This window comes from Lingula anatina, chromosome 1, assembly GCF_051362555.1.
Source record: "Lingula anatina isolate TDL-2025a chromosome 1, LinAna3.0, whole genome shotgun sequence".
NCBI lineage: Eukaryota > Metazoa > Brachiopoda > Lingulata > Lingulida > Lingulidae > Lingula > Lingula anatina.
The window spans coordinates 57,404,767-57,431,388 of record NC_141767.1 but is presented as its reverse complement, the minus strand read 5'-3'; the positions used below and the strand labels follow the sequence as shown (position 1 = coordinate 57,431,388).

The following is a 26,622-nucleotide window of genomic DNA, read 5'->3' as shown; positions in this document are numbered from 1 at the left end:
CTTTGTCACTTTTTTATTGGTAAAATGTAGCACTCCACTGTATAGCATGGGACATTTTAAGATTGGGTTTAAAAAGGAGGATAAAGAGAGGCATGGATGACTTGAACATAGAGTTGAACATCCATAGGAATAGGCATTAAAACAGTCTTATTTCAACGTTTGAATTCCAGTCCACAATGAATAGCTATTTTGAGCAAAGACCCCACAACAGAAATCAAAACTGCAGAATGGTGTTTGTGTAACAGCAACTTTAATAGATAAATAAATAATTATATTGGCTCTGCATCAACAAACCTAATAGATTAATGCAGTAACAACTGTTTAAAACTGGTTGCTTTCTCAAATAAAATGCAGAAATGTATAAATTAACTTATAAGAGCTATTCACATTTAAATGCACAAAAATTATATGGTACATGTATAACATAAATATCAAAAACTTCTTAAGTGCTTAATTTTGGCAACATAGTGTTTTTTGTTCCATTTTGCTTTTTAAATGCTACACAAACAAAATTAAATTGTAGAACAACAATCCACAATGATTTCTTTCTTTTGATGCTGTGCGAGTTCCATTTCTGTATTTGAACAAGAGTCTGAAGAATCACAGCCAGAACCAGACACACTATACCCAGAGTCTCTCTGCAATGCCACAGATGAGGAAGAAGAAGACATCCCCTCATCCTCACCAACACACTGGACATCAAGGGGATACTTTCCAATATTCATATACTGTCTAGAGATGGACTTTGGATGAGATTGAAGAGGTGATATTTGATCCTGTGTTTCGTTGTGTTCTGGGTCGTACAGGAGGTAGTTTGGGGACAATGCCTGTTGTTTCTTGGGGGGATACAAACCAACATTAAATGGTGTCATGTGACTGGGATGAATAGTTTTACTTAAGCATTCAGGTGGTTTGCCTTCACAAAGGGAAACATTATGACTTTCACGAGATAAGTACTCTGTCTCTTTGTTTGGGAAATTCAGATACAGTGAATGTCCGTCTCCATTTAGCATGCTGGTACTATCTAACATTGGAACATAATTTTGTTCATCTTTGTTGTCTCCATCATATGGATTCATCTGAACTTCAATTTTCCTTTGCCAACATTTCTCATATCTGTTCCCACCAATGGGGAATCTGCTCGAGGCATGTCTCCTCTCCCAAAGGTCTGAATCTGAATTTGGAATTTGGCTGTAATTAAGCTCTTTCAAGGGGATGGTCTCTTCATACGGAGTTCCTCCTCTAGCAGGATAGTTATCCTTGTTGCAGCACTTACTTGCAGCATGAGTTCTGCAACTGTGAACTTCAGATTTTGGAAATGAGTTGAAACATTCACGTGCATTGCTAATGTGATAATAAGTATGGTCTGAACACTGGTGTAAGTCATCATCCCACCCACTATCCTCATCTAAATCTCTAATCTGAAGATGATCTATTTCTGACATGTCATGGAAGCAACTGACTCTCATTTTCATCACAGAATCAGGCTCCAATCTCGTAGTATTTGAACCATCCTCAACATAGTCCTTTAAGTTACACGTTTTGTTGACCCTGATAAAATCTTCAGTGTCCGTGTAATGATTCCTCTTCTTGCCACACACACTAATGCAGTCCAGCCTGAACTGCTTGGTCAGTGTGATGTACAGGAGTGGGTTGGCACAGCAATTCAGGGGGAACACAAACAATGCCATCACTTTGGTTGCTGTAGCACCGATGAGGACATGTCCAAATCCAGCTGCTGCCAGGGTAAGGATCATGATGGGCAGCCAACAGATCAAGTCCGTAAAGATGAGAACAGCCATCCTTTTAGTTACTCTGGAGTCGTGTAAACTAACTAGACCTGTGCCTTTGAGTGAAACACAGATTTGGATGTAGCATGCAATCATGATCATGAACACAGCACCATCAATAGCCACCAAAATGCACACATACACTGAAAAAAAATATAACATCATCATAAATTAGTTATAGTCTGGATGACTGGTGCTATATTTTGGCCAAATTGCTCAAAATGTGGAAAAAGCATGAAACTTGGCACAATTGTTCTTTGGTCTATGCTGATCATTTTCAAGGGCAGTGCCCAAAATTTCCAAGCGTTGCTTAGCAACCGTTGCTATGGAAGTGAATTTCCTTAGTAACAAGCTAATTAGACCTTTCTTGTCCAGTTTAAAAAGTTTATAAATGCTAATAACTATGTTTCAGGGCATCAGAACTATCACTAGACTATTTTAAGGCAATTAAAACCCAAATTAACCTTAGCCACGATTGCTAGGCAGCATATTACCCTAGCAACAAGCATTTAAAGTTGCGTTAGTCTATTAAGTAAGGCAAATCTATAATACTAGCTAAGAACTACACTTTTGAGCAAGATGTTCATACTTTTAATCCAGTAAGTTGAACCAATTGTGTGTTTACACACATCCGATCAAATAAATTGCCAGTGCAGATACTTAAGGCAGCATGTTCAAAATTAGTAACCAGCCATTTCCATGCTTTTATCACCTTACGACTCTTTATAAAACTTTGCAATAGTTAATAATAATAATAATAGTTAATTCTCCCTTGTATGTGCAATATACAGTGTATTTTGCCCTTGCACATTGTCAGCCTCTACATCTGCACCTACATGCACACTGAAGCAACTCTGGACAGGTCAATAGCTTTTGGCAAATGTGTCCACTTAGGCCCACTGTTCTGCACAAGTCCAACCAGAGTGAGCACATGGTATCTGATGACATGGCACCGTAGTGCTGATTCAGATATGTTCATCTCGCAAGAATACTCTTATATTGATGTAGAGCAGCCTTGGTGGAAGTAAGATATGGCATCTAACGGCCTTTGGGTGTGAACAGAAACTTTTGAACTCTATTGATTAACAAATAGAATTAAAATAGAACCATGCTGAACTGACAAAATACAATGTGAAAAAACTTTTTAGAAAATATTGAACAAAATGAAAAATATCTTGGAAATCTGGTCTCTGAGAAACCTTTCAATAATAGGAAAGTCAACAGTGGTTAAACCTTTAGTATTTCTCATCTTACGTAGGGCATGTATAAACTCTCCTACCAGCCCCCCCCCCCCCCTCCCTCAATACTTAAAATATGCATATCATATTTAACTTTATCAGGAATGGAAAAAGATACAAAATAAAATGAGCAAGGATGGCGTCTGATTACAAAAATGGACGGAAAAAGGTACAGCAAATAAAAATTTTTCCAAGGCCCTAAACTTTACATGGCTTAAGAGACTTCTTTATGAAGAAAATAAGAGTAAGTGGAGAGCGTTTTTCTTGGCAAAATGTCAGGAATCGGTAGTAACAAAAGGTGGATTAAAAATACTAAAAGCAACTTCTTATCCCTTTTGGCAAACCTTATTGGTTCTTTGAGTGAAATTCAGGAAAATTTCAATTTAACCCCAGATGAAATCTTATCACAACCATTATGTCAAAACTCAAAAATTGAAAAAAATTAAAAAACTATTTTCCATAAAAGATGGTGTAAAAATGTTTTTGTTTTTTTTACATCAATGATATTATTAATGACATTTGAACTCCCCTCTGTCTAGAGGAACTCAACAAAAAATCAACCTTAACACTAACTTTCTGGGCTAATTCAGCATGTTAAATACTTGTTGCTAGGGTAATATGCTGCCTAGCAACTATTGCAATGGTTTACTTGGGTTTTTAATGTCTTAAAATAGTATAGTGATAGTTCTGATGGTTTGAAACATTATTAAAAGCCTTTTTAAATCATTTAAACTGAACAAGAAAGGTCCAATTAGCTTGTTACTAAGGTAAATCACTTCCTTAGCAACGGTTGCTAAGCAACGCTTTGAAATTTTGGGCACTGCCCTTGAAAATGATCAGCATAGTCCAAAGAACATTTGTGCCAAGTTTCATGCTTTTTCCACCTTTTGAGCAATTTTTGCACCAGTCATCTAGACTATTAACGAACTTTCATCAAAACCACATCTGATATGAAAGATGCAACTGAGTGAACTTAATCCACCCTTTCACACTTTATTATTTAAACATCTTCTTAACTAAAAAAAAAAAAGACCCAATTTTAAAAACTAAATCTTATTCTTGACTTTATGTTCTATATTATTATGAAATTCACTTTCTCAAAAACCAAGAAATTGCTCTGGCGTTACCTTTTGAGGCTACATCTCCTATCTCCATGGGCAGGCAGATGGCATATTTGGAGTAGCTGCTGACATGAATCAAAGGCAGAGAAGCAAACAGCACAGCAACCAACCATATAAATGACACAAGACAAGCTGAAATAAAGCAAACTTGCTATCATCTTTTGATATTTGGGTATTTCTACTAATTTCAATTATGTTTTCCCTAAGTTTTTGTAGCCATATGCTGGTGTACTCTAAGTTATTTTATTTTTTTTACTTGCAATAAAGTGGAAGATAAAAAATCTACATTTTACAAACTAAATACAATTTTGTTTAATGGAAAATAGTCACGAACATTTTACAAGCTGCCTCTGAGTATAAATTGGGGATTTAAACCAACCTGCATGCCTGAGAGGGACTCTTTTCTGCAAGTCTCCAGCATGGATAATAGCATACACTCTTTCTACTGTGATCAACAGTAATGTGAAGACAGAGAGTTGAGTGCCAAACACTGCCAGAAAGCCACTTGCCTTACATCCCAAACCAAACTGCCAGCCTATGGCACTAGACTCAAACTGACCTGATCAATAATATCAACAATTTTAGTCATCATACCTGTTAGTAATGATTATAGCACTTTTATATAGCACTATTTTTTACTTTCTATTATAATTTTATAGTAGCGTTCATATTGAAGTATCAAAGTAATTTCTCAAATTCTATGTATACCTTATAAGTGTTAAAGTAAAACAGACAATGCATTTTACCACTACTGAAAACATATTAAATCTTGAAACACAATATAAATTTGACCATTTCATCATTGCCAGAGTATTCAACTCACACGTGATCATTTTCAGACAGAAAACTCTCAGTACCCCTCCCCCCTTCAAAAAAAATTGGATATTAAAATTGATCAACTCAATTTTACTTAATATCACAGACAATTTTCACAGTTCTGCCTGAAATAGCTTTAGATACAAGATATTCAGCTCTATATATCTACCTATTGTGCTTGCATCCACTGAGGTCAACAATCCCAGATAAACAGCCACACACAGGTTACCGCAAGCTAAATTACACACCAAGAACTTGTTTGTGTCCACCTTTCTCTTCTGGGCCACGGTGACCAGGATAATACAAGCACAGCCCACAGCTCCAACCAGGAAAATCAGCCACACACCAACCCTCAGGGACCACCACTCAATTAAATTGTTACAAGGCATCAGGGGACCTGAAGATATCCAGTCAACATTGGCCAGTTAGTAATCAACATGATCTATACGAATAATCATATTGGTCATGTCTATCCAATATTTATTCTATTTAACTTGAAGGGGGAAATTGTGTGACATGGGTGTATAGTGCAAGGACTAATTTAACACATTAAAAAAGCTGTATTTTTTAACACTGTGGGGCATTGGTTGCAATACACCTACCTGTGAGTGATGATGTCTTTTGAAGAAGCAATCTAACTTTTCTTCAAGTGTCAAATGAATTTGCCTTACCTGGTTCAGGTGTGCACTGGACTGGTACTTTCCTGGTTATAGCAAGTGATCTCCTGTCTCTGTCCCGTGCCTCACCCGAGTACATTGGATTAGATGGAAAATCTGTATAAAAAGTTTAAAATATAAAGTATAAAAGATAAAAGAAAGATACTGAAGGAAGTGTTTTAAGCAATTTATTTTATTTTTCTTAGGCTCATGGAAATTACAGCAATCTGATTTATTTTTCTAAGTTTCAAACACTTAACTTGTTCTGCGATCTAAGAAAAAACTCTACCACCTAAATAATAGCTCTATGTGACACATCCAAAACCTGTACACACCGTCAGCAAGTGTCATGGGATATTTTGGTCTAATAAGCCATATCTCTCCTTTTTGGTATCACTGTTCAAATGCAACTCAAGACCATTCATAAGCCAATTTTTTCTTCCAAACAGTTTACAGATATAATGCCATGAATCATGTTTCATTAATAAATCCATGTAAGAGGTCACTGTTCTGACATACCAGACAAGTCTGTCCAGTTCATAGTCACTGGTACGTACAAATCTGATGACACCAGGAATTTCCCCTAGAAAACATAATGTGCAAAATCGTTATAATACCTTAAAAGTAAATAAATACGTATCAATACATGGTCAAAGACATACATTCTTGAATTTCTCGTACTATACCGGTGGCTCTATTCACTGTAGTGCTGGTGCAACATGAGGAAAAACCTCAACAAAGTACATTCAAATGCCAGATAATATTTTTATGTACTTAATGAATAACAGTCAACATGGAAATTGAATGTTAAAACAATTTATCTATTTATTAAACATTCCACCTCACCTCATTCATGAAATGGCAGCAGTGGTAAGTGTAGGAAGTTTGAACACTTTGAATAACTGGGAACTGCACAACTGAAGGAAATGCTCGCATCTCATAGTTCTGGTCTATCTTCAGACTTCTAAGATTGACTAAGCCCTTGGTAGGGAGGGAGGGGATGTGGTTGTTTGCTAGGTTTCTGAATTAACAGAATGACATTCATCATGTGTGGATGTGTTAATAAGAATAACACTAACATTTATCAACTATTTCAGATGGGAATGATAGACATTCCTCATAATAAATGGCATGCTCATATAGAATAAAAAATAGAATTAATTTTTATAAAAATTATCATGCCTTCTTTTACATACCAATATAGCTATATCATGAACTGTAGGAGTACAATCTACGTTTAACATCTTCATAGTAGTCATGTTAGTTTCAGATAATATATAATGTATAAGCCATATTCAAAAAATGTTCATGAATGCTAAGATACATACAGATCCTGTAGAGAAGTCAGACTGCCAAAGGCATCTCTGTCAATATTGCTCAGGTGGTTGTTTTGTAATTCCCTTAAAGAAAAATAACAATTTCATGGGTTCAAATAATCTTTTTTAATTCAAAAGGTTTACTTTTCTCCGAGTACGATCATAATTCGGTAGTTCAGGATTACTGATTAATTATCAAAAACAGAAAAAATCCTGAGCTTTTTAAAACAAATATTGTGCCCTACAAGAAAAAAAAAATTACAACTTCACCAACACTTACAGACTCAGTACACAGATTATACTTGCTAAGATGTTACTTACAAATACAGCAGGCTCTGTAGTCCATGAAAAGCGTCAAACTGTAACTCTGTGAGTAAATTGTTTGAGATGTTAAGGTCTGTCAACTTATGCAGATTCCTGAAGGGTGTGCTTTCCAAACTGCTTATTTCATTTTCAGCAAAGTTTCTGGAAATAAAATATATCTAATAAATCTAACTGTCTTTGGAAAACAATTCAATCATTAAACATCTTACTTTAATCATAAATACTTGCAAAACACCTAAACCGGAATATGAAACTAACTTATTTTTGATGAATTATGCTGTTTCTAATTGTCAACCTACATGTACTGATTAACAAACCATATTGGCAAAAATGCCAATCTTTTAACTTTGGTCTGCTGTAACACATTACTCACAGAATCTTCAGTTTTGTACAACTGGAGAGGTCTGGTAAATTTTTGATCTTGTTTGAATGCAGATCTCTGGAAGAAAGATGATCATCAAACTTGTATTTTCATTAGATTCACATCTGTTCGAGAATAAAGAAAAATGGATGTCCAATTCTAAAAGTCATAGGTGCTTAGATACTGAAATTACAGTTTGTCAATTATTTGTTGTTATGTGCATCTATCATGAAGAAAATGTATTTCAATTAGTGCACTGTTAAACGTCTAGGGGTGTGTGTGTGTGTGTGTGTGTGTGTGTGTGTGTGTGTGTGTGTGTGTGTGTGTAAAACATACTTACAGAGATGTCAGGCCAGGAATCAAATCACAAAGGTTTTCAGGAACCTTGTCAATTCTTCCTCCACTGAGCTTCAAGGTATTGATCTTCCCAGTGCCTTGTAAAGATGGAAACTCCTTCTGTTCTTTAATATTCGCAATTACTCTGTAATTAAATTGAAAGTCTTGAGAATTGCACCCAATTTTTTTTCAAAGATTTAAGAAGTTTATAGTGTAAAATTGTCAAAACAGGTGAAGGAGAAAGTTCCCTTCACAACAGTTTTAATTTTAAATATTTTGAGATTGCGATGGAAAATAAATGTACTAATAAGTATAATATTTATTTGATTTATTAAAAATATTATTAAAGAGTAAACTTTTAAACTTTTTTTTTTCCTTTTTGTCAATGGCATAACATGAGCAATTGTATACATACAGTTTTTCCAAATATGGCAGCTGAGTAAATGCAAATGTTCCTAGAGAAAGAATAGGGTTGCCAGACAGGTGGATCAGCTTCAACTCCTTATTTGATGTAAAAGCTCCATCAGGAATATGGTTGATTTTGTTCCCACTAAGATCTCTAGAAAAATTATCATGCACTAATCTTGCTTTCTTTTTTAATTTCCTGGTTATATTAGATATACCACTTTCAAACACAGGAAGGTGTGGCGAAAAAGTACATACACACTGTTCACTTATTATGTTTACAATGTGATTTATACTCACAGACTCAATAATTTCTCTTAGTAATGTATTCAATTTTTTTCAAAAGTTTTTCTTTGATATATGAAATACTTGCATAATGTGATTCATAAATCTAAAGCTCTTTCACAGATTTACTTACAGTTCTGTCAACTGTGGCAGATCCCTCAAGGCCATGGGGACACTCTTCAACTTATTGTTCTGCAGCTCCCTGCAGAGTATACAAGATATCAACAGTAAAGCCTTCAAAATTAAAATGTTAACCCCTCCCCCCTCAAAAAAAAAGTTCATCCAAATTTTAAGAATTGTTTCAAGGTATAAATGTTAACTTTCTTTTTCAAGAAAAAAGTTTTAGTTTGATAAATGTGACTTAATGATTAACTCCATGCTGTGCAAAAACCAGCTGAATTTAGCTGACAAATGCACAGCCCAGTAGATTACCTACATTAAAAATGGATAACAACATTTTTCAGTTTAAACAACAGTCCTGTAAAACACTGAAGTTTCTAACAAAGAAAAAGACTTCAACACAGATTGATACTTGCTAAAAATTACATTTTTGCTAACCAGTGTTGTTTTTCAAACATAGTATGTCAGTAACACAGATGACCCCAGCCTATTTCAGGCAAAAGGAAATGTCCCTTTCCCCCTAATATCTCAAAAGCAAGGTTTCAAAGCAGGGAAAATTTTTCAAAAATCTCCATCAAAATGGCAACTGTTATATGTGCAGCCACTACTATGGCTGCATATAAAAGTGGGACGACTTATGATGTTCACACACTTACAGCGTTTTCAAATCTGCTAATCCTCCAAATGCCTTTTCATCTATTATACCTATGTTATTTGTGTGCAGCAATCTGAAATATCAGATTAAATGTCCTTTCTGTTGAATTATGGTTACAATAATATGCCAAGGCTGCTTCTGATGAACATCTCTTGACCATAGACTGCAACTTAGCACAGAAGTGTACATCTATGAACTTAGTAAGTATCGGACATAATATAAGGTGTTTTAAGTATATTTTGCATGGATATAAATCCTATAATTAAGTCACTGGAAAAAAAATTAGTTAATCAATCTTCATATTGACTAAAAAAAACTGCTACTTTTTTAAATCAACAAATCTATTAATTGAATGCTAATTGACATGTTTTTCAACCAGTGTTTTATGAAAGTTTCATACATATTTTACTCAAAAGCTTTTATTTTCCAGACTTCAACATCAGAATCAAAGTTTCAAGTTTGAATATGGATAATGAAAAGCATGAGTGTGATAAGCGCCTTCATGTAAAAAGCATGGAAGGAGTTCCAACAATCATATCCATACTGTTAAAAGTAATTCTGCTACATCACATGCTGTATAAATTACAAAAAAATCAAATGTATATGTACTAATTAATGACACTTCATGAAACTACGTAAATAGGCAGGCAGCTAATTAACACTTACACTACAACCATTTTCCTGTTATTGGCAAAAGAGTGAGCCTCTACCTGAGTGATATTGTTAACAGCTAATGTCCTGAAACCAGACAGATGTCACATTAAGGTTGGTATTAATATAAATATGATTAACACTTCAGAACATTGAATATCATTAATTATATCATCTAGCATGTTTTTCCTTATCAGAGAAGTGAACAGGAAGTCAGAATGCAGCAGAAAATTCCATCTACCCCTTCTATTCCTCACCAGATTTCTAATAATAGAACTGAACAAATATAAAATATGTCCATTATGACCTTTCAATAGGCCAAAATCTTTGCTGGAAAATTTCCATGATTGCTTATTGGCACTTGATGCCCCTTTGTAATAGTCCGTAGGTTTCTTTTCAAGTACAATAAATACGTTTTTATCTAATCTTATTCTCTTCATCAATCTTTAAAAGGGATCAGCTTCTTGGAGCTTTTTTACAAGTAAAAATCATTTTTCTATAGTAGATATAAGTCTAAAAACAAATCTGCCAATGACTACAAATGATGATTTTTTTAAGAATCTGGTTTGGTGCCAGATAATGTAAAATGTCTGCATAATCACCCAATAAATTTTGCTAAAGTAACATTATCTTGGTTAAAACTTGTCTTTAGTCAGAACAGCTGTTTTCCTTAGTATAACATTTACTAGAAGATGATTCTATGCATCACCATGTTTAAATCATTTGTCATTTTTCCATAAAGGTATGAGGTAAGGTGTATCTTTACCCACAACTTCACATAAGAAAATTACAAAAATGTTTTATTCGGTGCAATATAATATTTACTTCCAATTTTATAAATAAAATGAGAGACAGACATTTTCTTCTTGGAGTATGGGAATTTATCTAGTAAGCTGCTTGTGGTTCTAAGGATTTCTATTTAGTAATGTTTTAGTGATAATAATTTTTAGGAAACAGTTATGTTTCAAATTTCAGGCCGAATGCTTGATGATGCTGTGATCTACAAGAGTAGCTGTTTCATGTTTTTTTTCCTAAGTAAGTCACTAAATATGTGTGACTGGTTGTTCATACTGGAAGGCAGTGGATGACATGGATTTCCTTCCGAAACTCCCAAGCCTTAGAAATGTTACCAAGACTGACAAGTTATAGCCTAGATGAAAACTAATGTGTCCAACCCCTTGTCACGGCCTGTCTTCAGTACTGCCTTTTAGGCCTGCAGGCCTACAACTAACAACTTGATGGCCAAGATGGAATTTCTTTCCTTTTCTTCCTTTCTCTTTTTCTTCTTTTGCAAAATATTATACCAAGGTGGTTGAATATGCAAAAAGTACAATTAAAATGCAAATAGTGCTTATCTAAAATTTCATATATAACCTATAATAAAAGTGTCTACAAAGAAAAAATTAAACAAATAAACAATTAATGTAATTATTTGTGACTAAGATTTTCTCCTAATTGCCTTTGAAAAGAAACTTGAAAATAAGAAAAAGCTGAAAAACAAAAATATTGAAATGATGTACTACCAATAGTCTAAATTTCTGCAATTAACATTAACTTTGTCCATTTGGTTATTGTTTGGAACTCACAGTGCCTCCAGAGCTGGAAGTCTGCTGAGTGCCTCTCTAGGGACAGCTGTCAATTCATTAGCATCCAACCACAACTGCTTTAGGTATGGCATGTTATAGAAGGCGTCTGCAGGAACAGTGAGAATTTGGTTTGCATCCAAATGTCTGAAATAAGAAAAATTATTGGCTTGCAGATACAGAAATGGAATGAGTCAGCCTCATCTGAAGTATTAACAATCAATGCATCTATATATCATATCATCTATGATTATCATTATTTTTGTAAAAAAGAAAATTAATGTCCAAAATCAGACCTTAAACAGTTACTAAGCTTTTAACAAATGTTTTAACCATTCATTATAAATTGATATATCCCTGACAAAAATCCGTGCTGTGCACTATTGTAGTTCCTTGAGACAACATTTAAAGAATTCTACACATTTTCCAAACCTTATTAATATCATGGCGCTGGGAAGGTGAAAATAGGCACAGTAACTAGACAGCAAAGTCAACAGATATACACACACCAAATTGTAAAAGACACTGCAACAATATTTACCAAATAAATAAAAAATCATTATAAAAAATAACCCAATCATGCTGTTTGCTTTTACTTTAAAAAACCAAAACTACTCAGTTAATCAAAAGCAAAAGAAACTAGAGGATCAGAGAGGCGATACCGCCTCCGAATATTGTACCACCAGCTGGAGCAAGCGCATTCGTATAGACCCCCACATACACAAAATAAGGGACACAGCCACCAGTCTTTTGCTTGACAAGCTGTAAAAATGCAATCAACAAGAATTTTCAAAATATGCAAAAAAATATATCAAAAGTTCATCAAAAGGTAGGTGAAAGGTCAATTTCACAGTAAGATTGCCAGTATATGATTTCCTATTCAACTTCAAAAGTAACTTTGGACCTATCTCTGCCAGTTTGGGAGATAAAAGGGAAGCAAAATTTGCAAAGTTCAGTTCATGGTGAAAAGTAGGTCAACAGTCAATTTCAAGGTCACATTTAGATTGCCAGTGTATGACTTCCTATTCTAGTTCAATAGTAACTATGGACCTATCTTTGCCAGTTTTGGATATGAAAGGGAAGCAAAATTTTCAAAGTTCAGTTCATGGTGAAAAGTAGGTCAAAGGTCAATTTTAAGGTCACATTAAGATTGCCAGTGTATGGCTTCCTATTCAACTTCAATAGTAACTATGGACCTATCTCTGCCAGTTTTGGAGATAAAAGGGAAGCAAAATTTGCAAAGTTCAGTTCATGGTGAAAAGTAGGTCAAAGGTCAATTTCAAGGTCACATTTAGATTGCCAGTATATGACTTCCTATTCAACTTCAATAGTAACTATGGACCTATCTCTGCCAGTTTTGGATATGAAAGGGAAGCAAAATTTGCAAAATTCAGTTCATGGTGAAAAGAAGGTCAAAGGTCAATTTCAAGGTCACATTTAGATTGCCAGTGTATGACTTTCTATTCAAGTTCAATAGTAACTATGGACCTATCTCTGCCAGTTTTGGAGATAAAAGGGCAGCAAAATTTGCAAAGTTCAGTTCATGGTGAAAAGTAGGTCAAATGTCAATTTCAAGGTCACATTTGGATTGCCAGTATATGACTTCCTATTAAAGTTCAATAGTAACTATGGACCTATCTCTGCCAGTTTTGGAGATAAAAGGGCAGCAAAATTTGCAGAGTTCAGTTCATGGTAAAAAGTAGGTCAAAGGTCAATTTCAAGGTCACATTTAGATTGCCAGTATATGACTTCCCATTCAAGTTCAATAGTAACTATGGACCTATCTCTGCCAGTTTTGGAGATAAAAGGGAAGCAAAATTTGCAAAGTTCAGTTCATGGTGAAAAGTAGGTCAAAGGTCAATTCAAGGTCACATTTAGATTGCCAGTATATGACTTCCTATTCAAATTCAATAGTAACTATGGACCTATCTCTGCCAGTTTTGGAGATAAAAGGGAAACAAAATTTGCAAAGGTTAGTTCATGGTGAAAAGTAGGTCAAAGGTCAATTTCAAGGTCACATTTAGATTGCCAGTATATGACTTCCTATTCAAGTCCAATAGTAACTATGGACCTATCTCTGCCAGTTTTGGATATGAAAGGGAAGCAAAATATGCAAAGTTTAGTTCATGGTGAAAAGTAGTCAGGCGGCTCAGTCCAAATTTTATCCAGAATTGTGCAAAAGATGATAACAGCATGAAATTTTCCACGATGAATGACCATTGGGTGTTTGTCAACCCCCTGATCCAAAATAGATGAACACCCAATGGTTATTCATCGGGGAAAGTTTCATGCTTTTATCATCTATTGCACAATTCTGGAAAAAATTTGGACTGAGCCACCTGACTATACCGTACTGCACATTTTGCTTTCACCACCAATATGTACTTTTTGATAGCGTTACTCGAAAACCGTTTGGAATACAAAAAAACGGAGACCACCTCCAGTGTTGGGCTTTACATGCTCTACAAAATGCAAAAAAGAATGGGTCTCTAGCATTAACGGTTCCCGAATTAGAGACAGTTTTCAGTTTCAGCATCTTATGGCCGTTACTCCAGTGAAAATGCACCGATTGACCCCAAATTCACGGAGATGAAAGATGACCTGAAGGGTAACACTTTCCAATAATATTATTGGTTAAGTCTGTGTGGTGTCTGAATAACAGGGTAAAAAAAAAAATTTTTTCATAAAAAATATTATTTTTTTAAAATTTTTGGCCCGTTTGACCTTGAAGTAAAGGTCAAAGGTCAAATCCAAGGGCATATTTGAAATCTACACATATGACTTTTGGAAAGCCGTCTGTAGAAATTTTTCCCATAACCCCTTCCAAAGGGTAGATAATTAGCATTTAATTTTGCCATTTTTGGACAAGGGTGCATTGCAATGAGTGCCACACCCAGACCCCAATACCGGCAAAGCCCAAATTTTACGTGGAACGAGCTGAGATTATAGGTGACCTAAATCCAAGATTTAAAACCATTCTAAAGAAAACCATTCTAAAGAAAATAAATAACATAGGAAAAATGCACCTTGTCAGTGTCACAGTTAGGTGGGTGTAATGACATAATGAAGTTATGTCATAATCGTTATGTAGTCTTTGGCTTTAACTTTAACTTAATCAAATTGAAAGCTCTTTTGAAAACATATAGAAAAAATCTAATGCCCATGTGGGACCACTAAATTCACACATTCTGAAAAATCTACTGGTCCAAACTAAATTTACAGGCTGCGGGCATAAGAAAAGTGGTTTTGATAGGGAAAAAACTGCACTTTATTCTTGTTTTGCCAAAGAACAAAACAAACAAAAAAACTGTAAATACAGTGCAGGTTATAATTCTGGGAGTATTTCCTTTTGGTCTTTCACATAGCCATACTTGAATCAAGAAGCTACATATATTTATCTCAGAGGGTAATTACATGACCACTTGTTTTGTGGGAACATCAGATGAAATACATGATGCCAGCCTAAAGCTGTATCAAAAAGGGAAACTTACTATTTTCTCACATCTGAATCAACAACAGTTCCTGACCTTAATTCATTTACAAGATAACCTTCTCAATTACAGTTGTCTTTGTGTCAAAAACATACACGTTAACAGTGTAAGTATCATGACCTTGTAATCTGATCAATTTATTTTAATTTTGAATTATTTTTCAGCATCTGTTATCATTCAGAAAATCCTGTTCTTTTAAATCACAACAGCATGCCCTTCTATAAATGTAATATAAATCAAAGCTCTTTTTGATTCCTATTCTGTTACCAAAAGTAAAGTACTTACAGTTGTTGTAAAAAGTACAGGCTTTCCAAAGCTTTGCTAGGGACATCAGTGAACTGGTTGCCTTGAAGATGCCTGGACAAAATTCAATATTACATATTATCTTTATATAATAGCTATTATCATAAATATTAACATAAGATATAAGATTAGATAATTGTCTAGTGACAATCCCACCTGTATATTAAGTAATTTTACCATCAAATGTATCCCCCTCCCTCATTCATGATCAGGAGAAGGGGAAACAGTAATTAAGATGATGATGAATTTTAATCCTACAACAATTTATCAAATTCTGCAAAATATTAAAAATTATCTTACATGAAACTTACAGAGTTTTCAGGTGCAGTATCCCAGTAAAAGCCTGAGCTGGCAACCAAGACAAACAGTTGCCATCCAATCGACTGAAATGAGAATTAAGAAAAAAAAAAAACATTACTACGGGTATACTTCTTTATAATTCATCCTACATAAGCAGATAATTTGGCTATTTATGTTTTTACATTTGATCAAACAAAACCATATTTAATAAAACATTTTATGTTTGAGCCAATGCTTTACATAGTAATGTCTCATGCATATGCAAGTATTGATATTATGTAAATAAAATTAAAGTGTTATAGTTATCTTGACTAAATTTGTGTTTTCTCAAACTAATGATCTGCTGAGAGTAAATATCGATCATTCCACATGAACCCAACTTTCCTAATTTGGTCCAAATTGCATTTAAATACCACTCCCAGCTATTTGTTTGCTTTGTTTTGGCAAAGACAGAAAAAAAGAATGCACCATGGCATTTGACTAGGGTTTAAATTTGCTTGAAAAGACTCTCATCATAAGATTTTAATCTTGTTAGAAATGTCACATTCTTGCCAAATGGAAAAAATTGCAAAAATGTGATAACAACACAAGTTCTAAAGCTGAACAATTCTTTAATAAATGGCAGCCCATCAGTTCAAATGGCCAGTATGTTATCATAATATCAAGCAAACTGCATATGCCCTTGCTAAAACCCATGGCATGCAAACATTTTGATTCCCTTAAGTCAAAAGAAAGCAACATAAAGGTGATAATTCTTTGGTTCACCTAAGTTTGAAAACATACAATGCTAGCACTTTGAAGGTAAACCAAATGAACTCACCATCCCATTTCCATATAAGTATATTATATATTATACAGTATGCATTTCTACTGGTTTTGAATATAAATATAATTTTGCCAATTTCAATTAAAAAAGGCTTGGGGGAAAAAACATACTTTCAGGATCCTTAAAATCTATAAAACTGGCATACTACTAACTTTTGAAAAATACTAGTAAGGGTGATAACCATGTAAACTAAGGGACCATTCAGATTGAGAAGAGCTGAGTGCTAGTAAGGTCGCGACCTAAATATGGCGGACCTACATGAAAGGAAAACCGCTAATCCTGTAATGGTCTTTCTGCCTCTCACACGCCTCCCCACGTGTCGTCCCTACAGGGGCACAGTAATTAAATCTCGGCTCAATTCAACCGGTCAAAGGACAACGCGTGGGGAGGCATGTGAGAGGCAGAGAGACCATTACAGGATATGTGGTCTTCCTTTCATGTAGGTCCGCCATGTTTAGGTCGCAGCCTTACTAGCACTCGGCTCTTCTTGATCTGAATGGTCCCTTAATAGGAGGCTACTCTGCATGGGGTTTACCAGTATCAGTCTATAGGTCAATACTAAAATGTTCACTTGAACACTAACAATTTAAAGTTGTTGTCAACTTGAGAAATGGATATTTTCAAGCTGTTAATAAAGCACCAACAACTGTATCATCTGTATCAGAACAATTTCCACTATAACCCATCCCCTTAATTCCTATTTACAGTAATCTAACTGAACCTGATCTGAAAGCACAATTGTCAGACTGACATCCAAACTTATCTGAGCATATATATATATATATATAAAAACACTGAAATTCGTTTCAAGATTTTTCAGCCCTACTGGGCCTCTTCAAGGTTTATTTTGGCCAAAAAAAATCTACAAAACACATACACACCAAGTTTTTGTACAAAAAAAGAGACCTAACATCAAGCAATTAAGAGACCAAATCAGCACAACAAAACATGTTGCATCAAGTTTAATTAAACAACTAATTGTTTCTACAGTTCTATATTCTCTTCCCAGTACTCCACAGAATTCTTGCATCCCAGTTGTAATAATAACAAACTGTTGGTTCATATGGTGTCAGACTACAACTGATAGGAATGCAAACATAATGCAATAATTGTAAGGCTGGGTGTTGGTTCAGGTGCCTTCAGTGTTCAGCATGAAGCATTTGCAAACAAATCTCAGACAGTGCCTGCCTCACAAAAAGAGTGATTGGCAAAGATGACAGAAGACACACGTTTCAAACCTGGTTTCTTAATAGAACATACCATTTGAATGTTTTATTTTTCAGCAAGGAAATAAAAAAATATGTTCAATTCAGCTTTTGAATTGTCTCATTATTTGGCAATAAAGTTAAATTACACTACTTTTTCAATTTAGTTGGCAATAGTATAAAAAAAGATAACTTGTAGAAGATATTCTTGAATTCTTCAAATAGATTTTAGTATCAGTAGATCTAAAACTTCTGTAACTGAAATCTCCCACATGCAAAAAATGTGCTGTTGAATTTTTAACTTTATATATATATATTTATTTACTGTATTTATTAAAGTGTCGCATATTCTTAAACCATAAAATACAAAAAAAAAAACATAAAATAAACTACTAATTAAAAGAATACCCAGCCATATTTGGCTTATGGGACACAGTTAAAAAGATTTCCGTCTTTTAAACATTTCAAAAACTGTCTTAGCTAATAAAAATTGGTATTCACAATTCATAATAAAAACAAAACTTCCTGTATAACTATAATTGCTAAAACATGGATTAAAATAGTGACATTGATCTAAAAGTTCTTGTCATAAATCTGAATAAAAAAAATAAAAAGGACAGATTAAAAGAAAGTGAATCTCATCTTCTGTATTTTTCTTATATGGGGTTTCCTATATACTATTGTAGGGTTTTCTTTGTCATTCCACATTTTACAAAATCATTTTTGTTCGTAGAATTGAAAAAGAGACCTCTTTTCTCTTTTTTAACATTTTAAAATACATATGACTCATTGCTTAACATGCTGTTCAGGTGTGTGTGTGTGTGTGTGTGTGTGTGTGCGCACATCCAAAATAATGGGTAACAACAATGGGTAACAACTGGGTAACAACATCATTGAAAGTCTTTTAAAATATTATTGTGTGTTAGATTATAATGGGGGCGCTTTCATGTGCAAGGAGATGGATGTCTTATTATAACAAACAATTTTATTTCCAAACATTGCTGTGTATTTTTAACTTTTTAATTCTTAGCCGACACTAAAACAGCAGTTAAATCTGGGACAAAGACATCCCAGTCTATCTTGCAGCTGTACATTATGGAAAGGAAAGCTCTCAGAATAGTATTGACACATTTTTGGTCATCTCAGGGATCATTTAAGGCACACATACTACAGAAAAACAATAATTGCTCTTTGTCGCAAATCTTGATGGGTGAAGAAAGCAGGTTTGTTGTGCATTATACCATCGTTTCTGCTTTCAACTTCAGTACAAAGAATTATCTCCCATACACCTGAACTATACAAATCGTTCAATTTCGGGATTTTAATACCTGAAATACACTCTGCTTTTCATAAAACAACGTGTAAGGAAATCCTATCATCTGAGCGTGTAATCACAGATGTTATGACCCAAGCCTGTTTTGTTTCTTTCAGACACACACGACAGCGAGACCACAGCTGGCAAGTAGTTTCGTTTCCTTATTCAGCGTAAATACTAGAGATTTCCATTGATAACGTTATGACCCAGTCACATGAATATTAAATGAGACTAAGGCTCCGTTCACATGGAAAATCTATTTTCTAAAAATCTATTTTCGGTATCTTGTGATCACGGTCTGTGCCCTGGATACCCCGTGGCGTAATTACTGGCAGCGCGAGCGAGTTACTTCCAAAGCTGTAATTAATTCTCGGCTGCACTCGGAGGAGATTCTGATACCTTGACGCATGCGCAGTAGAAAGTTACTCCAACTTGTTTTGCACTACCACTAGCCATATTACGGGTCTGCATGCTTGAGTTGTCACAACTAAACTGATGAACTTCACAGCTTAGAGATACTACTCTGCCGCGGGGTATCCAGGGCACAGACTGTGATCACAAGATACCAAAAATAGATTTTTAGATTTTTAGAAAATAGATTTTCCATATGAACGGAGCCTAAGTAAATTAGCTATATCCGCTTCCCACTTTTTGGCATATAACTCATGAAAAAAGACTTCATGTCATCACTGTTCAACCGCTGATTCAGGATCGCAGTGTGCTTTTCCAACTTTGTGGATCAACCTAACTCCCTCGGGGTTCACGCTAAATTGCAATCAGCCAAGCGTGCACAACAGTTAATTAGCCCCTTACAACTTTTAGTAGGCAGAACAGACACTTAAGCTGGCTAAGCTGACAGTAATCTAGTGAGACTCCCTACAGGGATAGATCGATCTAAAATCTGTGGGAATGGGGTCTAAGACCATTTTTACTTTGCTGTTTAAAATGTATTCATACTTACAGCTCCTCCAAGAATTTATACTGAGAGAAAGCAAAGTCAGGAAGTCTGGTGATCTGATTAACACTCAGGTCCCTGAAGCAAAAACAAAATACAGAATTACTAAAAGATTACTTCATTGCTGAAAAATTAAAATATGCGCACTTTTTTTATCAGTAGTAACCATTCAAACTTGAACCAGGCAAAACCCATACAGATAAGAAAATTGTGTTAGAAAATTATTACAAAAAAAAAAAAAAAAAAACATCTGAAGAGAGTTTGGTATTTTAGTGGTTTTGTTTGTGCCACTCCTGACTACTGCCAGTGGTCAGACACCAATGGTTAAAAATAAAGTTTTGGGAATTGTTCTTAAATACTTTTCATCTCACTTCAAATCTTCTAGACTAGGATTATTTATTGATGATTTCACAATATATAATACCATAATGTAATAAGATAAGTTTCACCACCCCTTGGTCTATCATTTTTTTTTTCAGATGTGCTTTGTATTATTCATAAAACTTGGCTTATCAATTAAACATCATGAAAATATACAACCTACTTGATACTATTTTAGCAATGAAATGCCATACAAACAGTGTTAACCTCAGCTATGCATGCCATAAAATATATTTTCTGCAATCATGAAAGTAAATGTTATAAGCCTTTAAGATGACCAATGTAATGAGAGAAGCTTAATATTAATATTAATAGCTTTATGCAGGGCTGTAGCCTCCGGGGGGGCAGGGGGGGCAGCTGCCCCCCCTGGGATTTGAGGTGCAAAAAAAAATAATCGCAAAGGTGGAAAAAAAATTGCAAAGTTGATATCAATTCTGTGAGAAAATGCACTCATGGCCACTAGACAATCATCCACCTCCCACACCCTCCCCCACCGGGGGCTTCGCCCACTCGTGTCCGCTTACTGCCCCCCCTGGCATTTTGCTCAGGCTACGGCCCTGTATTGTATCAGCTAAACCTTAAGCAATTATTACGATACTACCTTAGACATCAGATTTTTATAAATGGTCAATCTACATAACTCAACAATTTTCTCAAAGCATCATTATATAAAAAAAAAAAAACAGAGAGCTTTTTATTTGTTCCTTGACATGGGCTTAACCAAATCAAGATGTTGTATCAAGGATGGAGTTGAATGTTCATATATCATGAACTGCAGTTGGTAAATTCGCCTGACTGAGTCCGATTTATGATTTCCCCAGCTTATCAAATCCATTATCTACATACTTGGATGCTGGGGTGCATAATATCTTACTTAAAATAACATTGTTTAAAAAAGACCAATGAAAAGGACTGAAATATTGCTAGCCCGGTACACACTGTCAGACAGTTATAGGTTAATCTTGCAGCTAAAGGAGATGAATTGCATGATAAGCTTTTTATATTAAATGTAAAAGACACTACAGATTCATTGACATTTCAGCATTTGCTAAGAAACTCAAACATTTAGATAAATCACTTCATATATTGAAGGAAGGGAGTTACATTGGTCTGTAATATTTCTTTAAATCTGTTTAAATTGCTGTACATTCTGACGTAAATGCTGCATGGAAAAAAATTGAAACCAGAAGAGTAAAATAGAAAACAAAGGAAAAATTAGATAGGGAATTAAAAGGGAGGGGGGGGGAGTTCTTTTTTCAAATTGCCTGTACAAAAATCATCTAATTTCAAGAGCTGCCTCAAAACATCACGCATACTTTAAACTATGCTACAAGGACTTCCATTATTTCAGTCCTCAAATCACACATTTGCAATTGACTAGCACCCGCATACTGTAAAGAATGCAAGTTTGTGCGATGTCCCTCCCACTCCCCAAAGCAGCATTATTAGCTGTTACTTCTTATTGTACTGGGTATCAAGTATCACTGGAAGATCCACTCCTTACTGTCAAATTAATATCTGTTCTTTACAAACCTGTCACCACCAGTCCATTTTTAAGATTTTTAAATGGGGGAGGCTGGTGAATAATGAGGGCCAGATGGTTTTTGAATAAAATCCCAACTCAAATTTGGGAAATTTGCAGTCAGAAACTATAAATTGAAATAAACAAATATGAACATCTTTATTGGGCATAAAATATCTAACCAAAGACAAAACTTGAAAAAATATCTCCCATCTTTCCCTTCCACCCACCTTACACATCAAATGAACTCACTCCATACATTTTAGCACTCATGACCTCTCTGCTAATTTCTTTTGTTGCCAAACAAAAATATCTTGGTATCTTATAGCTTTGCGAAAATCTTTCACCTCACCTGCAGATTTCAACATGCATGCCAGCAACTTGATATGGTAAATTTCTACCAGTTTAACAAAATCCTTGCATTCTTTCCCCCCTACGAATGAACTTATAATGTTCTTTAATCTTTAATCCCACAATAAACTTTTAATCCTGACAGACAGGGATATATTTTGACTAAAAGCAACAAGATCCATCACTCAACATTTAAAAATCCCTGTGAGAATGAGGCCTAGAAAGTAATCTCAATGAATTTCTTTAACCCATATGATATACTGATATTTCTACCATCTTTAAATAACAGAAGCCTTGAGAAAAACTACTCCATAAATCCTGTATATCATTTCTAAAAGATACACTAACAGACATAAATCCATCTCTCTCTTTCTTGGGGTGATCAGTCAAGTGGTCTGAACTGTCTCAGAGTGAAAAGGTCTTCATATTCACTGAACAAAAAACTCAGCAACAAGGCCCATACCAGCAGTGTTCTCGCCAAGTGCTGAGGCAGACCTTACCAAATGTAAACCAAGCAATTTAAGAATCTCATTGAACACAGCAAACGATAATTTGACATACAATTTTTCACAAATCTTTCATAATTTGTGCAAATTCTGCACTGTGCATTTTTGTTTGAACATGGCTGAATGCCAGTCCCATGGTCCCTCCCCTGTAACAGCCTTAAGCTTCTGTTGCCTCTCCTCAGGTGATATCTCAATACAAGCCATATTTGCATGGACATGATAATACACATTAATTTTCCCCGATTAGTAGGGAGAGCTACTGACTCCTGTAAATATATACATCAGGCAGCAAATGATGGCACATTCCAAGGCTGGCAGAACTACCTCAAGGTTACCAGTAGGTGGAGATAACAAGTTCTGATTATAGGGGGATAGGACACTTCATAGAGAAAGGCTGGGGATAAGAATTGACAGGCTGATGGTTTATCTTATATTGTCAAAGATAAACGCTTAAGTAAAGAGATGTGCACACATTCAATTCTGATATGATTTTTTAAAATTTATTTTACTGGTTATGTCCACTGCATGATGTATTAAATCCCGATAATAGTGAATGAGCAACCTTTGGTAAGAAGGCATGCTGGAATTGTTTACAAGCCAATTCACAATTTCATAAATCCACAATCTTTTTCTTTGTCAGCAACAGGGCCCAAATTGTCAGATATAATGATTTAATTATACATTAACAATTATACACTGACAAAAATTCTTAAAGCATTTTCAGGATATACCCAATACATATCCTTTTCTTTGCAAAAGACTTCCACATCGTGACGTGCTTTAGCAAGAATTTGAGTTATTTTTCTTCTATTTCAACTATGTTAATTTTTTAAAAATTAAAATAGATATTTATAATTTTTTTCTACCTTCTTCTTTGACAGCAACCCACAAATCCATATTATCTGCTTGTTACATTATATACTTATTAATGCAATAAGTTCACCAGCCTTTCTTCATTAATCTCATTCATCCAGTGGAATGCACAATTGGAGTGATCAACTTTTCATAATAGCAGCACAAAATCAGCAGCTGCACAGTTTTCAGCTGCACAATTTCTCATTTTGTCATAATGGAAATAAGTCACTTTTCTCAATCACCTGGCATTTTTCTACAACTACTAAGATCAGGAAGACTTCAAGTGCACCAACATGACAAAAGGAGCTATAAAAGATGCTCTAAGTAGGTTTTTGAAAGTGCTTTGATTTATATTTAATGCAACTTACAAAATAGCAGACCATATAAGTATTTGCAATGACCAGAATTGCTTCGTATAGATTTCTTGCGCTCTCTCTCTCAGACTAATTACAGCTGTGATTTGTTCTTTAATACCATCTTAATTCCCACGTTAACCAGATTTCAATCAAAACAAATCTACTGAAACAAGTCAGTCCTTTGTTTTACACTGTGGCTGACTTTTCCATTTGAAACCCATTTCAACTTTCAGCTAAGCCCTACTGTGGCACTAAATATGAAGGCCCAAATCAGATAAGGAACAAATGGTTGGCCCACCCATAATTTACTGTAGATGGTCATGATTGCCACCATTAACCAAACCATTAGTAGTATCAAGCTGCTGATCAGGTGCCTGACATGCATTTTCAACCAACTCAACTTTTGTCTTGATGAAGAGACTTTGATTGCGGGCACGATCTTTCAGAAAAATGCTTAAGTCCACATACATTTTCACTATTATCAAATTAAATATTTTTATTCCTGCACTTTTGTGACAAATATTGGGGATGGTGTTATCCCACCCACTGATATGTCCTGCATTTGTAATTTTATTTCTTCTATCTCCTCACTTGAGTAATGGAGTGAGGATTATGAAATCTCAAAGGATTGATACATGTTAATCTATCATCAGAGATGTGCATAAACCCAAAGGAATTTTAGTACCACTGGGAGTGGAGCTGTCCCTGGGGGCTGATGACTCTACTGACCACATAATTTTTTATCAATACTTTTAAAAAGCCATGCATGAAGGCAGACTTTTTTATGTCATTTGATGATCACTATAAACAGTCAAGACCAAAGCTGTGACAGTCAAGACCAAAGGTGTGGCACAGAAATCCATGGGGATAGGGTCCCTGAAGGTGGTTGATAAATGAATTTCATTTTTACATGAATTTTGATTGTTGGTCATAAATCAATCCTACATAAAACACTAATCATCATGTAATGTTATATAACTTATATATTAATAAACAACATACAAACATGTTGGACACTAGGATTCTCAGTGGTAAAAACATCCTGAAAGTTGGATGACTATTTTTACAAATACATAGAACCTTTTCCATTGATACTTTTAAATATAGCCATTCATAAAGGTATATTTCATTTTTTTTTTTTGTTTGTTTTTTGTTGGTTGTTGGTTGTTGTTAATATTATGATGATTGTTATCAACAGTCCATAAACAGAGGAACAGATATCCAAGCAGGTGGTGCCCCTGGGAATGGGTGCTTCTTACAGTGTGGTGAAGTGCAGGGATATGCTGCATTGCATTAACAACATAATATTTTGTTTTTAAATATGACTTTTATCCAGAAATAAAATATTATAAAGTTTTGTGAAATCAGTCTAAGTATCTTTTTTTTTTTTTTAAATTGTTCATGATTTATTTCTTTTGTACTGGGTGTATCCCCATCTGACAGCAGATGTTAACTGTTATTAAAGCTTCTATTCCGAACAACAGAACTTATTACCTAGATTTTTTCTCAAATATGAAAATGAAAAAAAAAAAAAAAAAGAAAATAGGATTTTTTTCTCTTTCATATATATCTTTTTAAATAGCTGTAACATATTTATGCAAAATTGTGAGGGAGAGCAATCAATCACAAAAAGTCAGAACATTGGGGATAAGAGATCGAGAGATAAATTGTGTAATCCTCTAACATATTAGTCTACTTGAAATAAACTGAAAGAATGGATCTGGAATAAAGAACCACGGTTGCTTCCTGATAATTTTTAAGTTAGAATTTCAGCATAATCACATGAAAAAAATCATCATAGTATGAGCATGAAGTTACTAAACAAAAGTTGAATTTAGAAAATGCCTGTAACAATCAATTCATAATAATGAATTTTAAAAAAGTAAAAAAAAAAGTCAAATAAACTAAACAGGTTGAAAAGTAAAAAGCTCTCTTGAAGTATGGTTTCAAAAGTTGTCAATGTTGTTATGTGAAGAGCTAACAGTATTCACAGCAACATGATATCCCCAAATACAATGCACGTTCTTTTTACAGTGTCAGCATCAAGTTTTGCCATGAGTGACAGAATGTGGTCTGTAAGAAAACAGTTAACAGCAGGGCGGTCCCTTAATGATGCCAGAAGAAACAGGAGTGCTTTCCTGCAACCACCACCCCTCTACTCATGAATTGTTTAGCAAGCAATGACATAACGCAAATTGAAGTTTTCTTTTCTGACTTTACCCTTCTATAATATTTGCAGAGTAACTTAATAGTTTTATGAGAAACACATATTTATAAAGAACCAGCATATTTCCTTCAACCTCAAAGCTTGGTACCTTAAACAGGATTTAATTTTGCTCACAAGCTCCTGTATTGAAAATAATAGTTTTCCCTATCTCACTGACCCATAATTGATAGAGCAAGCGAAGGAAAAAGGACGGCCAGATTTTCTGTAGAACACAAGAGTGATTGTGTTGACATTAGCTTCCCTGTGTTTGCCACCTCTGTTTACTTACTCCGCATTTAACATAAGAGACAATGGGCTATGACATGGCCAACAGTGAAAACAGGGATATCGGTGATATGTTTGAATACTCAAGAATATACACACAGGTCCAGT

General features: G+C 34.7%; 1 protein-coding gene across 3 annotated transcripts in view; it reads right to left on the bottom strand.

Moving 5' to 3' along the window:
• Positions 1–228: 228 nt before the first annotated feature.
• LOC106178134 (leucine-rich repeat-containing G protein-coupled receptor 5A) overlaps positions 229–26,622 on the bottom strand; it is a 30,217-nt gene continuing 3,823 nt past the window's right edge. The window contains exons 1-20 of one of the 3 annotated variants that reach the window (XM_087001455.1): positions 22,655–22,683; positions 20,059–20,130; positions 15,763–15,834; positions 15,434–15,505; positions 11,661–11,804; positions 10,090–10,161; positions 9,425–9,496; positions 8,782–8,850; positions 8,374–8,517; positions 7,963–8,103; positions 7,635–7,700; positions 7,259–7,402; positions 6,950–7,021; positions 6,468–6,642; positions 6,141–6,204; positions 5,637–5,738; positions 5,135–5,362; positions 4,529–4,708; positions 4,156–4,281; positions 229–1,933 (exon numbers count right to left, since the gene is read on the bottom strand). In XM_087001455.1, coding sequence (XP_086857581.1) covers positions 513–1,933; positions 4,156–4,281; positions 4,529–4,708; positions 5,135–5,362; positions 5,637–5,738; positions 6,141–6,204; positions 6,468–6,642; positions 6,950–7,021; positions 7,259–7,402; positions 7,635–7,700; positions 7,963–8,103; positions 8,374–8,517; positions 8,782–8,850; positions 9,425–9,496; positions 10,090–10,161; positions 11,661–11,804; positions 15,434–15,505; positions 15,763–15,834; positions 20,059–20,130; positions 22,655–22,668 — 3,450 coding nt within the window. In that variant the 5' untranslated portion in view covers positions 22,669–22,683 and the 3' untranslated portion in view covers positions 229–512. Of the gene's footprint in view, positions 1,934–4,155; positions 4,282–4,528; positions 4,709–5,134; positions 5,363–5,636; positions 5,739–6,140; positions 6,205–6,467; positions 6,643–6,949; positions 7,022–7,258; positions 7,403–7,634; positions 7,701–7,962; positions 8,104–8,373; positions 8,518–8,781; positions 8,851–9,424; positions 9,497–10,089; positions 10,162–11,660; positions 11,805–15,433; positions 15,506–15,762; positions 15,835–20,058; positions 20,131–22,654; positions 22,684–26,622 lie in introns of those variants that run through there. The other 2 variants (XM_024074350.2, XM_087001454.1) reach the window with 2 other exon arrangements.